The sequence below is a fragment of the Myotis daubentonii genome, chromosome 2, assembly GCF_963259705.1.
Source record: "Myotis daubentonii chromosome 2, mMyoDau2.1, whole genome shotgun sequence".
Classification (NCBI taxonomy): domain Eukaryota; kingdom Metazoa; phylum Chordata; class Mammalia; order Chiroptera; family Vespertilionidae; genus Myotis; species Myotis daubentonii.
This window is the reverse complement of record NC_081841.1, coordinates 68,311,145-68,330,869: the sequence shown is the minus strand read 5'-3', so window position 1 is coordinate 68,330,869 and position 19,725 is coordinate 68,311,145. Positions and strand designations below refer to the sequence as shown.

At 45.0% G+C, this 19,725-nt stretch overlaps 1 protein-coding gene across 4 annotated transcripts in view; it reads right to left on the bottom strand.

The window, feature by feature from the left end:
* MYRFL (myelin regulatory factor like) overlaps positions 1-19,725 on the bottom strand; it is a 120,973-nt gene that overhangs the window by 36,864 nt on the left and 64,384 nt on the right. For all 4 annotated transcript variants that reach the window (XM_059683611.1, XM_059683612.1, XM_059683610.1 and 1 more), the window contains 6 exons: positions 18,350-18,426; positions 17,076-17,186; positions 15,291-15,381; positions 8,213-8,413; positions 1,143-1,251; positions 7-116 (listed from right to left, as the gene is read on the bottom strand). In XM_059683611.1, coding sequence (XP_059539594.1) covers positions 7-116; positions 1,143-1,251; positions 8,213-8,413; positions 15,291-15,381; positions 17,076-17,186; positions 18,350-18,426 — 699 coding nt within the window. The remainder of the gene's footprint in view (positions 1-6; positions 117-1,142; positions 1,252-8,212; positions 8,414-15,290; positions 15,382-17,075; positions 17,187-18,349; positions 18,427-19,725) is intronic.

Sequence of the window (19,725 nt, the reverse complement as noted above, 5' to 3'; positions counted from 1 at the left end):
GCTTACCTTATCGAGCATGAGGAAGTTCTCCAGCGTCTCTCCGTTTTCACAGGTGACATCACCAACCTCTCTCACGGCTCTGGGCAGGACCTCTCGCACCTCCTGGGCAATCATTCCTAGACACAAAACACTCCAACAGGTTGAGTCAGGGAAAGACCTTTCTGGAGAAAATCCTCCCAGGCCTACATCAGAAAGGAACACGACAGCCACAGGCCACAGGGGAAGTCTTGGCAAATAGATGCTTATCCCTTCTCAGCTTTTGCTTTGATCTACAAGCATTTGAAGCAAAGAAGGAATTTTGAGCCATGCATCACTATAGGATTAAGTGGGAGTGCCTTTTCTTTACTTTTCCTTGAGACTCGGGGCCAAATGTTGGAAGGGGTGAGTAAATACCTTAAAATTTCTTCACATTGAAGCAAGGGTGGGATATTATCTTGTTTTTTGTGGGGTTTTTTTTTTGGGGGGGGGGTTGTTTGTTTAGTTAGTTTGTTTTCTTTTCCTGCAGAAGGACTTGCCTCCTAATCTGTTCTTTAGGATTCCGGATTGGAATATAAACACCACTTTGGCCCTTCTCTAACCTAGACCTGTCTACTATGCCATTTTCTCTCTCCATCCCAGGATTGCCCTCAAACAGTTTGAACTGCCATCTGCCCCTCAACCCTCATCACATGAGCGAGAGGATGCCAGTGAAAAGAAACAATATATTGAAAATACTCCCCCAGTACCTTGGGGTGCAGGAATGAGATGGGTATTGAATAAAGACAACAGGAATTTCTTTAAGCTTTCCTGTTCTAGTGATTACGGGTTTCACAGAGGAAGAATTAGACCAACAGGATATTTTCAAATGCCGTAGCACACAACCTCCAGTTAAAGAATTTGGAATGAAGCCTGGCCAGGGTGGCTAAGTGGTTGAGTATCGACCTATGAGCCAGGAGGTCACAGATTGATTTCTGGTCAGGGCACATATCCTAGTTATGGGCTAGATCCCCAGTAGGGGGCGTGCAGGAGGCAGCCAATCAATGATTCACATCATTGAAGTTTCTATCTCTCTGAAATCAATAGAAATATATTTAAAAAATAATTTGGAATTAAAATTTTAATAGGAGACAATACAAAATTAAAAAGGGAACTTGTGTGTGTACCTGTTTGATGGGCAGTGTTTATTCCCATTGCAGATGCAAACTCAGGTTTGTAGTCATATTCAACAATCCTCATTTGGGCTATTCTTCTCAGCTGTTCATTTGTGTCAACCTAATTGAATTAAAGAAGAGCAGATGTCACCCACTTAGATATTTGCTGTTCAAATCAATGCCCAGGGTGACCCAGAGAGATTAGGCATGTTGAAAATTTGATTGTTTTTTCCTGTTGCTCAAATTATTTTAAGAGAAATTTATATTTTTCTCCTTAGAGAAGCCAAAGTTTCAGCTTCCATGTTAGTGACTTCTGTTCACTGATTTGTAAACAGAACCAGTTTTACTAGTATGTCTAAATTCTAGGACAAAAGCTCCCTCATTCACTGCTCCTGCCTTCTTCCCTCTGAGAGGCAAACCCTCTTCCTGAGAATGAGGTTGCTCACTTTGGAGAGAAACAATTGCTGAAAGAATTGAGAAGTACCCTTTCCAAATGAACATGCAGCATAAATACCAAACAAATACAGGCCAACCTTGTATTTATAAATTGAAAATGCAATATTTAGTCCAAGTAACAAACTTTGAGGTATGAATATATCCCCTATCGTTTGCTTTTGACCATTTTGCTAGAGAAAATTTCTTCAGGGTGCAGATTGCAAATCCAGGTTGCCCACCAGCTGGGCCCTCCTGACCCAGACTTCCCTCATGGAGATGGCTCCTCCCCAGGCCTGCCTGTCGGTGCCGGTGTTTTCTGAGCTCACTGCTCTTGCAGGTGGTTAAAGGCATTCCCAACGGTCACTGCAAACTCCTCAAAAAAATTGCACTGGGTCCCAGCAAAATGAAGACAATGGAGATCATTTTTCATAAAGCTAAATGTGTTTAATTCAAAGGATTCCCCTTTGAGGGTTTTTATTTAACGAATTGACGGCATAACAAGATTGTTTTTTATTGACCTTGTTCAACAAGTAAAAAAGTTGGCGGCTCTATGTGGTTCCCCTAAATTTTCTTTTAGAATATAACTGGATTATGAAACCAGGGGTCTCTTGACAATTAAAATTATATTGTCTTGACATTCATCCATGTGTTGGAGCAACCAAAATGCTTTGTTGTTGCTGCTGCTGTTTTAAGAAAACCCTGTCATGACCCTCCGCTCCTCTGGACCCACTGTGCCAGGTGAGCAGGGAAGCGCCTCCCATCTCATTAAAGGCTCTTCCATAGTTGGGCTGATTGGGAAAGCCTGTGGCTCGGCACTTAACTAGCTCAACGGACAAGCTTCACTTCAGGGATTTGTCAGGGAGTATAATTTTGAGCTCACTGTTGCTTTAATAACTGTTTGTACGAAAAACTTGATTCAATGCGTTCATTCATTGTTTTATTCAACTAACATTTACCAATTATCTTCAACACACCATGCACTACACTAAGTGCTGGAACTTCAAAACTGATTGCCTTTTCACCCGAAACTAAACCAAAATAATACTGAATGTAAACTGTAACTTAAAAATAAAATTTTAAAAATTTTAAGAGTTTGTGGTCTATACAGGAAGGCAGACTCATCAATACAGATTATATTACGACTAGAGGCCCGATGCACAAAATTTGTGCAAGGGACTTGGCCCCAGCCCCCGCCCACCGCCGCCACAGCCAGGGCCCTCTGCCGCCTCTGCCACAGCCCCCACCGGCTCTGGCTTTGTCTGGAAAGAAGGACGTCCAGAAGGATGCCCGGTCTAATTAGCATATTATGCTTTTTTATTTTAGATGTGGCATGCAGGGTGGTGATGGAATTGCGAATGGAGAATCGTGGCCGATCCAAGTAAGTATCTAAGAATTCTCAGGGGAGCTAAGGAGGGCTTCCTCCCGATGGTGAAGCCCAACAGAGACCTGGGCTCCTTTCAGTTCTCAGCCATGTTCTGCTCCTTTCACTTCAGGACCTTTGCTCATGCATTTTCCCTGCCTCCATAGCAATTCCTCCCCTTCCCCCCTCCTCCCCCAGCGTACATCCCTTCACCAGAGAAGCAGTTTTTGACCCTCAACACTAGGAAGGGGCCCGCTGCTTGTGTGCTAATGGCACCTGTCCTTTCCCTTGGTAACACTAATCGAGTTATCACCAGACAGTTGGTTGTGTCACCCTTATTCTCTGTCTTCTCTCTAGGCTATACTCCTGAGGGTGAGGACAGATGAGGCCATGGTTTTCTGTTCATCACCAAATCACCAGTTCCCAGGTAGTAGGTGCTCAACTAATATTTGTTTAATAAATTAACTTTAAGATAGGAGTTAGTTGTGGGAAAATGTAGATAAGAGGGGACCCCAAAAGGGGGTGACTAAGACAGGGATGCTGGAAGGAAGAACACTATGAGCCAAGTCCCAGCAAACCCCCCGAGTGATGTCTGCACAATAGAGGCGGGGTTTGGCATTACTAGACCATAAGGACAAGGCCAGAGCAGGGAGGGCCTTGCAGACCATGCTGGGAAGGGACAGTCACAATCGCATGCATCTGTCACTGGGAGCTCCTTCATCCATTCAGCGAGTATTGAGTAGTGACTATGTGCCAGGTGCTATTCCAGCCGCTGGAAATTAAACGAGTGTTTCTTATCTGAAGTTCAAATTTTAATAAAAGTTCTGTTCCTCAGGGTAAGGCCAATGTCTTGCTCACTTCAGGAACTGCCCAGTGCCTAGCAGAGTGTCTGATGTAATCGGCACACAGAGCTTCGTTGCAGAGAAGAAGGGATGAAAGAATAGAGGTGGTGCGATGGCAGATCTGACATGAACAGAATTGAAGATGGGGATCAACCAGGAGCCAGCCTGGACCGGCCTTGTGCCAGCCAGGCCCTCCCCAGTTCCCCACGCCCCACACCCTTGGGAGTCCCATGCTTGCTTTGCCTACTTTTTATTATCCCTGGGGTTTGTGCAAGAGTCCACTGGAGACCACCTTCGCTCAGGCTGTCCAGCCTCTGTAAAGCGAAAAGGACCCCTGCTGACTAAGTTGGATCCTTGGAAGCATTTTTCCCAAAGACATATTGTTACACTTAGCGATTAGGTATCAGACAGATTTTTGCCCAAAGAAAATTTTGAGGGTTGGCTTGGGGATCTAAAGACCCATAACAATGTTTCTCTAAGAAAATGCTCTTCTGGTTTCTGGCTCATAGACTTTCTTTCCAAAGCTAAATATAAACTGCCTGGGTTGCATGTTGCCTAGCTGTTTTCTGGCGAGCGAGAACCCTGGAGGCCAGGGCTGTGCCCTGTTGGAATCCTCCTCTAGGAACTGTACACGGGAACTGTACGCAGACCAACACTTACCGCCACACCTTGCTCCTCACGTGTGTTGAGCAAGAAGGTAGAAACGGAATGACAGTGTTGATCTTGCCCAAAGCAGTTTGGGCAAGTTTTGACCTCGAATGCAAATGGCCATCGCTGTCATGCTGCCTCATGCCCAAGGTTTCTATGTCATTAAGTCAGGAACTGCACCACGGAGAAGACGGCGCAGCCCGTGGGAGTCCAGTGGGTTCAGGGAAAGAGCTCTCATTGCACATCATTGGCCCTGGCCCCCGCCGGGACGAGCGGTGGCCTCGGACAGGGCTCACCCAGAGCCCAGGAACCAACCCGGGCATTTGCTTGTGGCCTGAGGGGAGAATGCATGTTTACCTTCCTCCAGCTCTTCACTCAGTTCTCGCTAAGCGGCTGATTGCTGGTGCAGTGGAGAGGAAAACATTTTGAGCATTTCATCTTGATTTTTTTTCCCCCTGGCTTTTATTTTTGGGTCTTTTCCTGCCTGTTTCCAGCCTTCGCTGCAGAATTTGACAGCTGTATCCAACTTTCAACTTCTTTTTTTTGCATTGACTTTGAAGTTCTTCATGCCCCTTTGATTTTCAGCACACCCTTCCCACCCTAATTTTGTTTCGTTTCCAAGCCTCACTTCCTTGTCCAGGCTGTAATCACATCGGCAAGCACAATGACACTGTCTAGGTCAGTGGTCGGCAAACTGCGGCTCGCGAGCCACATGCGGCTCTCTGGCCCCTTGCGTGTGGATCTTCCACAAGATACCGACTTCTGCGCTGGGCCACAAAGTTTCAATCGCACTGTACGTGCACACCCGCACGTGGTATTTTGTGGAAGAGCCACACTCAAGGGGCCAGAGAGCCATATGTGGCTTACGAGCCGCAGTTTGCTGACCACCGGTCTAGGTGAGTTAAACTGCTCCTCTTAGACCAGCGGTTCTCAACCTGTGGGTCGCAACCCCTTTGAGGATTGAATGACCCTTTCACAGGGGTCCCCTAAGACCATCGGAAAACACATATATAATTACATATTGTTTTTGTGATTAGTCACTATGCTTTAATTATGTTCAATTTGTAACAATGAAAATACATCCTGCATATCAGATATTTACATTCCGATTCATAACAGTAGCAAAATTACAGTTATGAAGTAGCAACGAAAATAATTTTATGGTTGGGGGTCACCACAACATGAAGAACTGTATTAAAGGGTCGTGGCATTAGGAAGGTTGAGAACCACTGTCTTAGACCAACCTCATTTTCCCAGTGCTCCAGTGTCACGGGTTTCAATCACACCTGCTCTATCTTCTCTGTGTCTTGGATATGCACCCCAGTGAGCACCAGACATCTCCCCCACCAGGACTCTGCGGAGAGCTCCTGTGCTTTACATCTGCCAGCAGCCTACGCCGCCTTGAGCGAGGTGGCCCAGGGCAAGGCAGCAGCCTGTCTTCATTTCCCTGTCACAGTGTTCAGTAACCTGTTTTGCCACAGCTCATCCAGTTGCCATGCAACCTGAGAGAATGAAGGGTGCATGCCCCCAGTGTGCATGCAACCAGATCAACCAAGGATCCCTTCCCAGCGCAGTTAGAAAAACCAAGTCAGGGAGAGGTGAAGATGAAGCCCACACATGTGTCAGTACCATCATCAACCTTACCACTCCCTCTCTTGTCTGTAATAAGTAGCCAATAGAACAGACAAGATTTCCAGCAACATGTATTTTGTAAATGTGGGTAGACCTATTAAGGACAAATACATTATTATGAAATGATTTAATAAATAAATGACATATAATTTGCATCTTTAAAAAAAATTTTTTTAAGCCCATGGGTAAAATGAAGATAAGCATTTCCTGCCTGCTGGCATGGCTCAGTGGTTGAGCATCGACCCATGAACCAGGAGGTCACGGCTCGATCCCCAGGGTGGGGCGTGCAGAAGGCAGCCGAGAATCAATGATTCCCTCTCATCACTGATGTTTCTATCTCGTTCTCTCCCTCTCCCTTCCTCTCTGAAATCAATAAAAAATATATTTTAAAGAAAAAAAAGATAAGCATTTTTTTTGTTCACAGAAGAATAAACAGAGGCATAGAACATCTCCGGGCCGCATTTCCTGGGCCCGTGGGTGCCAGAATCAGGGCTGAATTTCTCGCCTTCCCCGGAGCCTGGGCTGGGCCCTGTGTCCCGTCATGCCACTGCGAACAGGAAGGGGAAACAGGAATTTCCCTTTGGAGCCAAGGTCAGGGCGGCATTTCACTCTGTGGAGAAGGCTTCCTAGAAGGAACCTGAGAAGATCTAGGGAAGTTTGCTATTTTAAGACACTAATGTTCTTCAAACCAAGGAGCGCCCTTTAAAGCTGTTAGGTAACTAAAGTTCTGGGGATGGCCTGGTGGCAGCAGCAGGGGGCGTGGAGGACTTTCCCCAACTGTCACCTTCCAGTTCCATTGAGAGAAGGCCTGGCGGGGAATTGGATAGCCAATTGCAAGGACAAGCGTAGGTGGGTGTGATCTGAAACACAGACAGTTTTCTCTCCCTAAAAGGCAAGGGCACACTATCGGAGACTGGGATCTGAGAATGTCTGTGAGAACTTTCTAGCCCTAGGAGTTCCCACCCGGCTAGTAGGTCACGGCTCTCCTAACAGGAGCCGCAGCTCCACAATCAGCATGAAAGTCTGCGGTTCCAGCCGTCCCCTGGACATTCCTTGGCTGGGTTAGAGGACCCGGCGCAGACTCGCACGGGGAAAGGAATGCAGTCTGGAAGGATGGCCAGTGATTTACAGATTACAGTCTCCTGTTAACTAAAAGAGAGTTCGGATAGGAGACTTAAAAACACCATCCTGCCACGGCCTCAGAAACGCGTACAGGAGAAGCAGTGTCCGTGAGAGGGCGGGGAAGTGGTTGAAGCAGTGAATGGGAAACAGAATTCAACGGTGCAAGGTCTGGCATCAGGAGGATCCTGGCGTCTTCATCCCAACCCCTTAGGTCTGCAGAGCAGCTGTGATTGTCCCCAAACGATTCAGTACTGCTCTCAATGGGTGAAAAAATATAAAGGACTCGGCGAGGCCAGGCAGAGAGGCACCATTTGCATCGCGCAGAGGAAGACACCGAGCTTCCGCAAGGCTGAGGGTTTGGCCAGGGTCACGCTGCTGGGTGAGCCCGACGTGGAGGAGCAGCCTCCTGACTTCTAGACCTGATTTCCCATTTCCACAGGCGGCTGCCTCTCCACAGAGGGAGGCAGTCTTGACCCGGCTCTTGCCCATCCCTGTCTGAGTCTTGCCCTTTCCAGTTCACCCAGACCCGGCACTGAGGGCTGAGCAGGAGGAGCTCCCTGGCTGCCCCTGGGAGAAAGCTGAGGAGTGAGGCAGGCTGGCCAGCAGGGCCGGTGCCCGGGCTCTGGGAGGAGGAACCTGGAGGGTCCAGGAGACGTATGGGCGGGAACGGGCCTGAGACAGTGCTCAGAGGAGCCACAGGGGGTGGAGATCTGGAGGTGGGAAGGAAGGGGCAATCTCCAGCAGTTGACAGTGCGTGGAAGGAAGGGCCAGGGCCTGTGGAGAATCACCCGGAGACCTGCACCTGGACAGCCAGCACGATGCTGTCATCGCCCTCTGCTCCGTCAGGTGAGGCCATTCTCTGGGGGAGGCCTGCTTGGCAATTCCAGCAGGGATGCCTACCGCTGCAGCACGCATCCTTGTTAAGCAGCCGCACAGCACAGGCGACAGGCGGAGATGCCCCCTGCGGGGCGTGTCAGAGGCCAGGAGCACCCCGCACACCTGACTCCGGTGTCAGAGGTGTCCCAGGCCGGCCCCGTGCTCACCTCCTGGACATTCTGCTTGGCCCGGCTGTCAGAGGGATGCATAATTGTCCCCATCACTTTCATGTTGCCACAGACAACCAGGGCTTCGTCCGGTGCATCTGTGTTTATTCCCACTCGACCATGACAGACAACAGCTTCTGGAACTTGTCCTCGCTGCCATAATGCATCACTGTCATTTTCAAATTGCCCAGGGTTAGAGGCCTGGAAAAAATACATAAATTTGTTACCATTAAAGTCACAGTAGCAGGAATAGACGATCAGTTTATTCCTCACAGCAAAGGAAAACAATGTGTTTAAGCCTGTCATCTGAGACTCATATGTTGGATGGGACATTTTGACATATCCCTATAGCTGTGGCCCCAGGAGAGCCAGGGGCCCCCTAACTGCTCTGCCCCCCAGGAGCAGGAGCTCAGTTGGCCATGGTTTGCAACATCCAGTCTCTAGTGCATGCATCTGGAATTGATGATGTGTCAATTGTACTGGGAGAAAGATGAAGGAAAAAACTCACAAAGACTGTCTTTTCAAGGATAATAATAATGATCTTAAAACGAGAACATTACATCAAAATATATTACAAGGTTATTAAAAATCTCAGATAAATAAAAATACCTTGACTTTAGCTAGCTCTTTTATAGTTTTAAAGCACTTTCATATTTATGATTTCATATGCAATTGACTAGTTAATGACAATACAAATATATTTAATACATCTCAACTATTCCCTAAACACAAGTAATACTGAAGGAAGAATAACAACTCCATTTGTTGTGTAAATCCACACCCCAATTCTATGAGGCATGTACCATTATCCTCATTTTATTGATACTGGGACTCTGAGAGGATAAACAAATTGCCTAAGGCCCCAAAGCTAACAAGCTCCAGAGCTGGAATTATAATTCCTTTGATTGTTAAATAATGACTTTAACTTGGCCTTTTTATGCTGTCGCCTAGAAGCAGTAGCCCTGGTTGAATGTGGTCTTCAAAGAAAATCCAAGTGAAACTTTAGACAAAGTTCTGAAGATTTTACTCTTAAATAAAATTCTTTGTTGAAGAATTTCCCACTGTACTGCCTTCCCCCTTGCCCAGTTTCCTGCAGCCACTGAATATATTCCAAACATCTTTAAGTAGAGATCTCTGAATCCATCAAAATCTTCTCAACGAAATTTATTTGCTTTTGAAATTATGACCTATCCTTCTAAATCTGACTTTTGTGTGTTGGAGGCAGGTTGTCAGAAATTCAGACAAAACAGTAGGGACCCTGATCATCAGCACAAATGCAAAGTCTTCACTTTGTGCCTTTCTGGGGGTCTGCGGGAGACATGGGAAGTCAACACCTGAGCGTGTGCAGTTTTCTCTGAAAAGTACCCGAGAAACCAAAAACAATGGTTTCCTCAAGGATGGGGACTGGGAGACGTGGAGACTGGGGTGGAGGGAATTTGCTGTTCACTATGTGCTTTCAGTATGATTTGAATGCTTTTACCATATGCACATGTTACCAATTTAAAAATAAATAATTACAAGAAATCACAAGGTGTAGTGCTTCGTTTGGGTTCAGGTAAAGAACGTTTAGGTGTCTTCAACTTCCTGTTTCCTCTTCCCTGTCTGACCCCTGAGCTGCTGGGAAGACTCAACTGTTGACACTTGATAGACAACAGCAATGAAAGAATTTAAAGTAGCAACGTTGAAGATTATTTTGTGTGAATTCACTTGAACAAAGAGCTTTTCTGCAAAATCCCTAGAGCCCCCTTGGCTGTGAATGGCAAATTGGCTTTGATTCAAATCCTTTTAGAGCAAGCAATCAACTAAATCCAAAGGTATCCCATACAAAATGTTGATGTGTTTTGCTCTACTCAGAACATAATGAGCCAGCCACTTCAAGGAAACAGAATAGGACAGTGATGGATTTTTGTTTTCTTAATGAGCATTGGGATAATTGTTATCATGTTGGTAACTGTTACTGGAACAGCAGATATAGTAGGTTTAATTTTTTGGAACTATTACAACAATCTCACTTGGCTTTCATTGGATGAAGACTAAAATCCCTAAAATATGTTCAGATTATTTTGGGATGGGCCAAAGAGAGCCACCGATTGAACTGGTGACCTCTTGGTTCATGTGTCAATGCTCAACCACTGAATCACATCAGCCTTACTTACATGTTCTAAATATAGAACCTTAAGGAGGAGTCCTCATCCCTAATGGAAATATATATATATATATATATATATATATATGTATATATATATATATATATATATATATAGCTAATATGCAAAGTGTCCCCTCTGGAGTTTGACCAGGAGAAGGGGAGTTCGATCGCTCACTATGATGTGCACTAGCCATCAGGGGGTGGCAGGCAACCATTGGCAGAGGCAGGGCACTGAGGGAGCGAGGGAACCTGATTGGCCAGGCCTAGGGACCCTACCCATGCACGAATTTTGTGCACCATGCCTCTAGTGTTATTATAAAGTTTGTGAACTTGTTTTCCTTATCTGGTACCCAGAATCTTAATGTGTCAAAGCAAACTATAATGGAATCATAGAAAAATGTGCTGTAATTATGAAGCTCTATTCATATGTGGCTTAGTAGTAGATGGTTGTATCAAATACCAAAATGAATTAAAGTTTCTAAAATACTGTCATTTATCCCACAGCCTCATATGTTTAGGAAAGAACTGAACGTTTATTCTGTTATGACACAAACTGGCTGTGTCACCTTGGGGCAGTCACTTAATCTCTCTGTACCAGGTGTCTCCTATGAAGAATGAAGATAACAGTGTCTTTTAAAAAAAAATTTTTAAATCTTCACCCAAGGACATGCTCAGAGAGAGAAGAAGGTTGAGAGAGAGGGAGAGGAGAGAAACATCGATTGGTTGCCTTCCATATGCTCCCTGAGTGGGGATCAAACCTACAACTCAGGCTTATGCCCTGACCAGGAATGAAACCATGACCCTTTGGTACACGGACGATGCTCAACCAACTGAGCCACTCTGGCCAGGCAATGATGCCTTCTTTAGCTATCTCACAGGGTTGTGAACATTTATTGAAATCATGTATACACAAACACTGCAAAAATAAGAATAAACGGTCTCGAATTTATCCTCAACACACTCTTCTGTGGATAGCAACCACTATCCAACATGTAATTGATTAATCTGCTGTCCTCGGCCACAGACCTGCAGAGTTGCATAACTGAGGGCAAGGGAGGGAAATTCCACATACAAAGAATACTGTGTAAATGGTGCCCCCTGCAGGTGCTTGGAATAGGAAACAGCAATTAATGGCAATTTGAGGCTTGCTTTAAGGTTGGAATGGAAAGTTGGAATTTCTCTGCTTTACCATTGTTTGGGCTTCTAAAGCCACAGCTGAGGAGCATAATAGGAGAGCTTGAGCTGAGGAAGGCAATTCATCAGAAAGCAATATGGGTACCTTCTGAAAGGGCTGTGGAAAATGTGTCTCAAAATGCTCTCTACTCATGCTACTCCAGGTGTGGTCCCCAGGCCGGCAGGGCAGAGAAATGCATATCCGTGGGCATCTCCAACCTATTGAATCAAAAGCTGTGGGGAGGGGACTCAGGTGTCTGCCACATCTTTGAAAGACAGACATAAGCAATCATCCCTCCAGCCAGCTACACAGCAGGGAAGCAGGCTGAATGAGATGTTTTAGAAGAAATGTGGAACTGAAGGAAAGCCTAGTCATTTACAAGGAGAATCTGAAGGAACTCCACTGGGGAATGAATAATATGTTCATTATTCCACTGAACATATTTCCCAAAACAGGCATCTGGAAATAACTCTGTTCTTTGCAGCAGACCTTAATTTTCATTAAATTGGTCAATTTACACTATGGGGTCATAATCTATTTCTAAAGCTGTTTTGATTGACAACCCAGAAGACCAATGACTGAGTGAGTATAGTTTGGGTGTCATCTCACCATTCTCTCTCCAAGGAGAATTCTGACAAGTTTGGTTTCTTGAACCCTCCTCTCTCATCTATTCCAACCCTTTTACAGTCCCCCTTACATGAATCTCTGCTATTGGGAGGAATGATTCTTAGGCCCCCAAATGAATCTGAATTTGCTAAATGAGATTCCCAGTTCTCCATTTAACGTGGTCAGGTCTTGTAACATCTTTTTTTTTTAAATATATTTTATTGATTTTTTACAGAGAGGAAGGGAGAGAGATAGAGAGTTAGAAACATCGATGAGAGAGAAACATCGATCAGCTGCCTCCTGCACATCTCCTACTGGGGATATGCCCGCAACCCAGGTACATGCCCTTGACCGGAATCGAACCTGGGACCTTTCAGTCCGCAGGCCGACGCTCTATCCACTGAGCCAAACCGGTTTCGGCTGTAACATCTTTAATTGTCAAATTTTTCTTCCATCATCCTGGAGCTCAAACTAACAGAGCCAGGTGACGGCCTAAAACAGCACATTTGGCTTTTTTGTAGAATGCAGGTTGGTCTGCTCTCTGCCCAACTCATAATGCATAGACCTGTATGGAGCCTTCTAGAACCTCAGTGGCAGGATGTGTGTCCTGTGGACATTTCTAATACTCACTGATTCAGAAAATATAGCCATTTCTGAAATTGTTTTTCTCTTGGTTGGCATAAACATTACACAAATAGATCCAAAAGCCTATATTCAATTTCACTTCTGCATTATGGGGTTAGAATGGACAAAAATATCAATGAGATATTTCTATTTTGGGATGGGGGAGGTTTTGTGTTATTACCATTATTATTCTCATGTTTGTTGGGGTAACCCTTGTTTTACTCAGTACACTTATAAAATAGGTTGTTCTCTTTAACCAAAAATTATGACTAGAAGAAAGCAATCCAATTTGGAGTGCAATCATATCTTTTCTTCTATTTTTTTCATATTATTTAGTGCAATCATTTTTTAAAAACATTTTTATTTATTTCAGAGAGGAAGGGAGACGGAAAGAGAGATAGAAACATCAATGATGAGAATCATTGATCAGCTGCCTCCTGCACACCCCCTAATGGATACTGAGCCTCCTGCATGTCCCCTGTGCCCTGAGCAGGAATGGAACCATGACCTCCTGGTTCATAGGTCAATGCTCAACCATTGGGCCACCCAGGCCAGGCTAGTGCAATCATTTTTTTTAAATTCATTGAATGGCATGACACCCAATCTATACTGAGTACATATTTAATGTCTTTTAGTATTCATACAGAATGTGAATTACAAACATTTTCAACTTCTCAGAGTCATCCTTATCCATTAAACTATCATATTGCTTTGGATATGAGGAGGCACCAGTTAGCAGGGTTTGGGTAACAGCCTGTTGGACAGAGGAGTTTCGTCTCGGCGGCAGCCAGAAGATAGCTTTACAGGAGCTGCCAGCAGGAAACAGAGGAGCCTCGACACCAGGTAAATTTGTCAAAGTACGCAAGTGACTAGCAGACTGCCAGGTTCAAATATGAGCTATAAGGCTCAGAGCAGCACGGCCATGATATCTAATCTCTGCTACCTCTCAATTCATTCCTTCCTATGAGAAATCAGAAACAAAAAACAACTTAGTTTCCAGACTTTATTTCAAATCAGATTTGTCATTGCTGCAAAGCAAGCCCAGATACATCCAGTGCGGTGTGGAGGACCACCCTGAAGGCTGCTGAGGGAGGACAGGAACCTTGTCCTTGGCTCATGAGCAGGGGGAGGGCCTCACCTGCCTTTCCCAGGAGGAGCCTCACTTGACACAGGTTCCATCAAGCCCCACAAAACGCAGCCTGGGGCGTGCACACAGGTGGGTGTGCAGCCCAGCCCTCACCCTGGGACATCTGAACACATCAGGGTTTTACCTCATTCCCATCATTACTCCACCTCCACTAAAACTCTGAGATGCAGTTTAAGGATTTCTACTAAAAGGTGGCTTATTATTTTTAATTGACTAAAAGGATTACACAGAGGGCCCTTTGTTTCAGAACAGCTCAAGGAAAGACTCAATGCCCCAAATGGGCAGACCTTGTCCTCAGATCTAAGGCTAACAACCGCCTATGTGGGCGTGTCCACGGTGAACGTTTTTCCCGATTGGAGTTCTCATGTCTTCCCTGTGTCACTTCAAAGAGACATGACAGCACCCCCTCCCAGGGCTGCCAGGCCCCTGGTTGCCTGTTCCCTCATGGCCCTGGCACCCTCAGCTGTGGCCAGCCTGGCCTCACAGCTGCAGCTGCAGCTGCCAACAGCTTTCTGTTCTCCTCACTGCCAAGACTCTGTCCACAGCTGTGACCAATCAGTCATAAAGCAAACCGTACTGAGCCATTTCTATGTGCTAGGCAGAGGCCCAGATGCCCCTGGGGTCCCCCATCACTTTAGGGCATGAAATGCCTTCCTGTCACTTTCTGTGCCCTGTGGGCTTTGGGGTCAGAGAGAACTGGGTGTTAACGGGCTCCATCATTTATAAGCTGTGTAAGTTTCTGACCCTCTTCTACTCCATTCCTCTGGGTGTAAATGCTGTCATACAAATGGCCCTGGCCAGTGTGGCTCAGTTGGTTGGAGCATCGTCCCATACACCAAAAGGATTCGGGTTTGATTCCTGGTCAGGGCACATACCCAGGTTGCAGGTTCAATCCCTGGTTGGGGTTCACGTGGGAAGCAACCACCCTAATCTCTCTCTCTCTCTCTCTCTCTCTCTCTCTCTCTCTCTCTCTCTCTCTCTCTCCTTCCCTTCCTCTCTCTTAATCAATACCAATTTAATCCTTGGGTGAAGATTAACAAAATAAAGAATGTGATACAAATGTAAAACAATATACAATGAGGTCATATCTAGGTAATTTTGCCCAGCGTGGTTCTCAGCTGCAGCACTATTGGCCTTTTAGGAGGGTAATTCGGTGTTGCGAGGTTGTCCTGTGCATTGTAAAGTGCTGAGCAGCCTCCCCGATCTTTTCACATTAGATGCCAGCACCCCGGACCTGTGATAACCAAGAATGTTTGTGGACATTGCCAAGTGACCCTTGGTTGAGAACCACTGTGTAAAAACTGAAATAACAGCATCTGCTATTACCATCCTCAAGAAAAGCAAATGAGATCCAGAAAAGTCAAAGGACTGAGCTTACCCTTACTATGATCCTTTCAGAGATGTGGGCAGACAACAGGTAGAACTGGTCCTGATTAGCAGCATACAGTCCAACCACCAACATGAAGTATCTAATTCAGAAACAGTAGACCAATGCCAACACATCAGGGAAGAAAGTCATAATTTGTGCAATCAAATACCACCCCACAGTTAGTCAATAGTGAATTTGCCTAGACGGGTTTATGTATTGAAGTTTTCATGTTTACAGATTTTACTCCCCAGCTCTAAGTTGCCCCTCCTGTGAAATGAGAGAGCATTTGGTTTACTTGCTATTGTTCTGGGCCCACCGTTTGCCCAGTCTGAGTATCTGTGTGCCCTGTAGCCTTCCCTGGGGAGACATCCGCTGGGGGCCTGGCTCAGCGCCTGTGTGCTGACCTGGCGCAGGCTGCATTCCCAGGCCCTCAGCAAGCACTGCTCACAAACACGTGCACAACAGGAAGTCACGTTAGAGGTCTCTTTGTCCAGAGTCACCCAAGCCACCTGTCCTAGGCCTCAATGGAGGGTGACTCCACAGGGTCTGCTCAGCCACGGCGGACCCTTCCCATCCTAAGCTGCCTTTTGGCCGTGTACCCTGTACCTTCCACACCCTCCAGTCATGACTTTAGCCAAAGACCTGGACCCACCCCTCCAATTGCTCCCAATGGCCATTTTCATCAGATATTTCAGTTGTTTCTTCATATGTACCACTGAGGAGACATCTTTAAGATCAGACCATTTCTTGAAAGTCAAAATGAAAACTATCCCAATCAGAGAAGCATTTGCTTTAATACCTGCATGAAAAAACTTCACTAACTTCCTCTGTAACACTCTACAAATTCTCCAATCCTTAGAGAATGAGTTCTCCTTTGTATCTAAAGTAAATCAGGAATAGTAATAATTGTTATTGTTGTTATTATTATTATTATTAGTTACCATATACCATCTACCAAGTGCTCAATGTGTCATGAATGGGCTAAGCAGTTTATCTACATTTTTTCACTTAGATCCCCAAACAACCCTATTGGGGTAGAATATGGTTATTTTCTCCATTTTACAGAATAGGAAAATGAGTCTCAAAGAGGTTATGTGCTCGAGGTCACCCAGCTAGTCAATGGCAGTATCCTATATTCAAATTCAATTTTTTCCAACTCTAAGACCTATATTCTAAGACCAGTGGTTCTCAAACTTGAGAAGCCATCAGAGTCCCCTGGAAGGCTTATTAATACACAAATTGTTGGGCCTCACTCCCAGTTTTTGATTCAGTAGGTCTTTGGTGAGGCCTGAGAACTTGCATTTCTAATAAGTGTTGCGGTTATACTGTCTCTGATAGTCCTGAGACCACACTATGAGAACTATAGGTCTAAATTACCAGTGCAAATGTGTTTTATTTTCTTAATCAAAAAAGACTACAGCAAAGCGTCAGGATTCAGAGCATCATATTAGTGACCAGCACACAGGTTTGAGAAATGCAGTCAGTCCTCGGCCCTCAGATGACAAATGAGACATGAATGTATGGTCACCCCAGAGAATCATGGAGGGGACCAAGACCAGCAGGTGTGGGCGGGGCTGGGTGGGAGGGCAGGCACTGTGGGGGTGAGGATGGAAGAAGAAAGATGGCTAACGGTAAGGGAGATGTGCTATAAACGGAGTCAGAGAAGGGAGGGAAATGGCTGAGGGAGGCCCAGTTTTCAGGCTAACAGGGCCCCGAGGGGCAGAGGGGCCCCTGGAGGCTCTGCCTGGTCACCTAAAGTGCTGGCCACCCAGGATGGCACCGTGATGCTGGTACCTCTGCTCAGGATTCGGTTTCCCCTTCTTCCTCATGTTATTTGCTGTGGTTTCACTGAAGTGTAGTCGGCCCAACGTTACTTTGGTGACTTGGTTGGCCAGTAGGTCAATTCTGAAACAAACAGCAGAAATACCAAGAGACTGTAAAAGAACATAGAGTCTTTGAGCATATGTAACCATTCTGAGAATCTCACGTTCGGTCCCCGGTTCCTGTCACATTGGGGAGGACAATTTATTCTAGTCGCTGATTTGTAATAAACTACCCATAGCATGGCCAGGAACGGGGGCAGGGAAGTCCACGGAATAACTCTTGAATGGAAATGCTCACTCGGCAGGAGCTCAAACCCAGAGTGTCTGGCTCATGGGGCTGTGCGCTCCCTAGACCACATATGGGTTCTTTTACCTCCATGATGAGGAGAAAGACATATTTTATTCATGCCTCTGCATCCATAGCACTCACTTCATGACTGAAGCAATTTCTCTAGGTTCCTTGTGTATTTGGAATTCCATCACAGCTCCTTTGTGTATTTGCCCTGTCCAGGCCTGGCTGTGGGAGGCTGCTTGCTCCTTAGGAAGACGGTACACAGCCTCGAGGGAGGACCAGGTGCGCCAGGCAAGGGTAGAGCTGTGTTTGTGCAGGAGGCTCCTGCTTGAGCATCAGGCTGAGTGAGCCCAAGCTAAGGGACCCTCTTCTTCCTGCCCCAATGGGGTTAACTCAGGGTCAAAACGCGGAGGGTTCTCAACTATATCCCAGCCAAGTCAGTTGAAAAGCAAATCTCGCTCCAAAGTGATTCTATTGGGGACTCTCTCTTTGGACTGCCATCTTGTTTTGGAGAATCCCAATCCTGAATGCTTTCTATTTTGGAACTCATTATGCAATCTATCAACATATCTTTAAAAAATAAGAAAAAAAATGTATTGTAAGCACAGGATGGATCCAGAGCCTTGAAATTAATTCTATCATACAAATTTAAATTTAAAAATTAAAAGATGTAACAATAATTTATCTCAAGAAACCAAATTCGTTAGCAAGGTTGTCAGTAGCAAATGATTATAAAAATAATAATGATATAAAAATGGAGCTTTTTATAAGGTACTGTTTGCAATTATTTCAATGCATTTTACCTACTTTGTTTTTGATAGCATATGTTCAAAACATTCGCATATTATCATTTAGTTTTTACAGTAGGATTTACTTAAAATAAGCAAAATAAATTGAGCAATAGGTCTTCTCCCCAAAACGTTCTCAAAGGAATTCAGAAAAGAAATTCTTACCTAACAGGATTGAAAATCTTTTTGCTCCTATCTGCTTGGGACTGTTCAATAGCAATTATTTGATTGGTGGCTTCCATCTGTGCAGAACAACGTAAATTAATTACTTCATTAGTAAAAATGTTCATTGGTAAATAATATTCAAGTACTTTCAAAGTTTTCCAAGATGTTAGTTTAGGAACTGGGCAGAAAAGACATACAAGACATGGCCCTGACCTTAAAGCAGTGTGCTCGCTATTGGTGAGGAGAGAAACAAATACCTGTGAAACTGCACAGTGAAAAGACAAGACCACAGAACATTTCAGGTAAGCAGTGAGTACAGAATGAGCTAGTAGAAACATCAGTTCCAAGACACAGGAGCAACAGAGCTCAAAGGATGCATTCATTCAGTCAGTCAGCCAGTCACTCATTAATTCATTCATTCTGTAAATATCTGGTGAGCTCCTGCTATGCACCAGGGATTGCTCAAAGCATTAGAAATGAAAACTTGACCAAATTAACAGATATACTTGCCCTTGCAGAACTTACATTTAAAAAAAAAAAACACAAAAAGTCGTTTCTATTGATTTCAGAGAGTAAGAGAGATAGAAACATCAATGATAAGAGAATCATCGATTGGCTGCCTCCTGCATGCCCCTTACTGGGAATGGAGCCTGCCATCCGGGGAGTGCCCTGACTAGGATTGAACAGTGATCTCCTGGTTCATAGGTCGTCACTCAACCACTTAGACACACCAGCTGAGTGCAGAGCTTAAATTCTAATAGGAAAAAACAATGATAGCCCTGGCCAGTGCTGCCCAGTGATTAGAACATCTTCCCGTGTGCCAAAGGTTCTCAGATTTGATTCCCGGTCAGAGCACATACCCAGGTTTTTGCCTGATCCCAAACCAGGGCACATATGGGAGGCAACTGATTGATGTTTCTCTCTTTCTCCCTCTCCCTTTTTCTCTCTCTAGAACAGCGGTTCTTAACCTGTGGGTCCCGACCCCTTTGGGGGTCGAACGATCCTTTCACAGGTGTTGCCTAAGACCATCGGAAAACACATATATAATTACATATTGTTCTTGTGATTAATCACTATGCTTTAATTATGTTCAATTTGCAATAATGAAATTGGGGGTCACCACAACATGAGGAACTGTATTAAAGGGTTGTGGCATTAGAAAGGTTGAGAACCACTGCTCTAGAATCAATATTTTAAATGATAAAAATAAATAAAATATCGGAAATGACATTTATTTGTTACTTGCTACAAACTCTTGTTATTATTAGTGAATATTGGCAACAGTGTGCTGAGATCTGCCCTGTCACCTATGGCTTGTGGGTATTTGCACAGTAACAGTCTTTCTGAAAAGTCATTGGGCAACCTACATCAAGAGT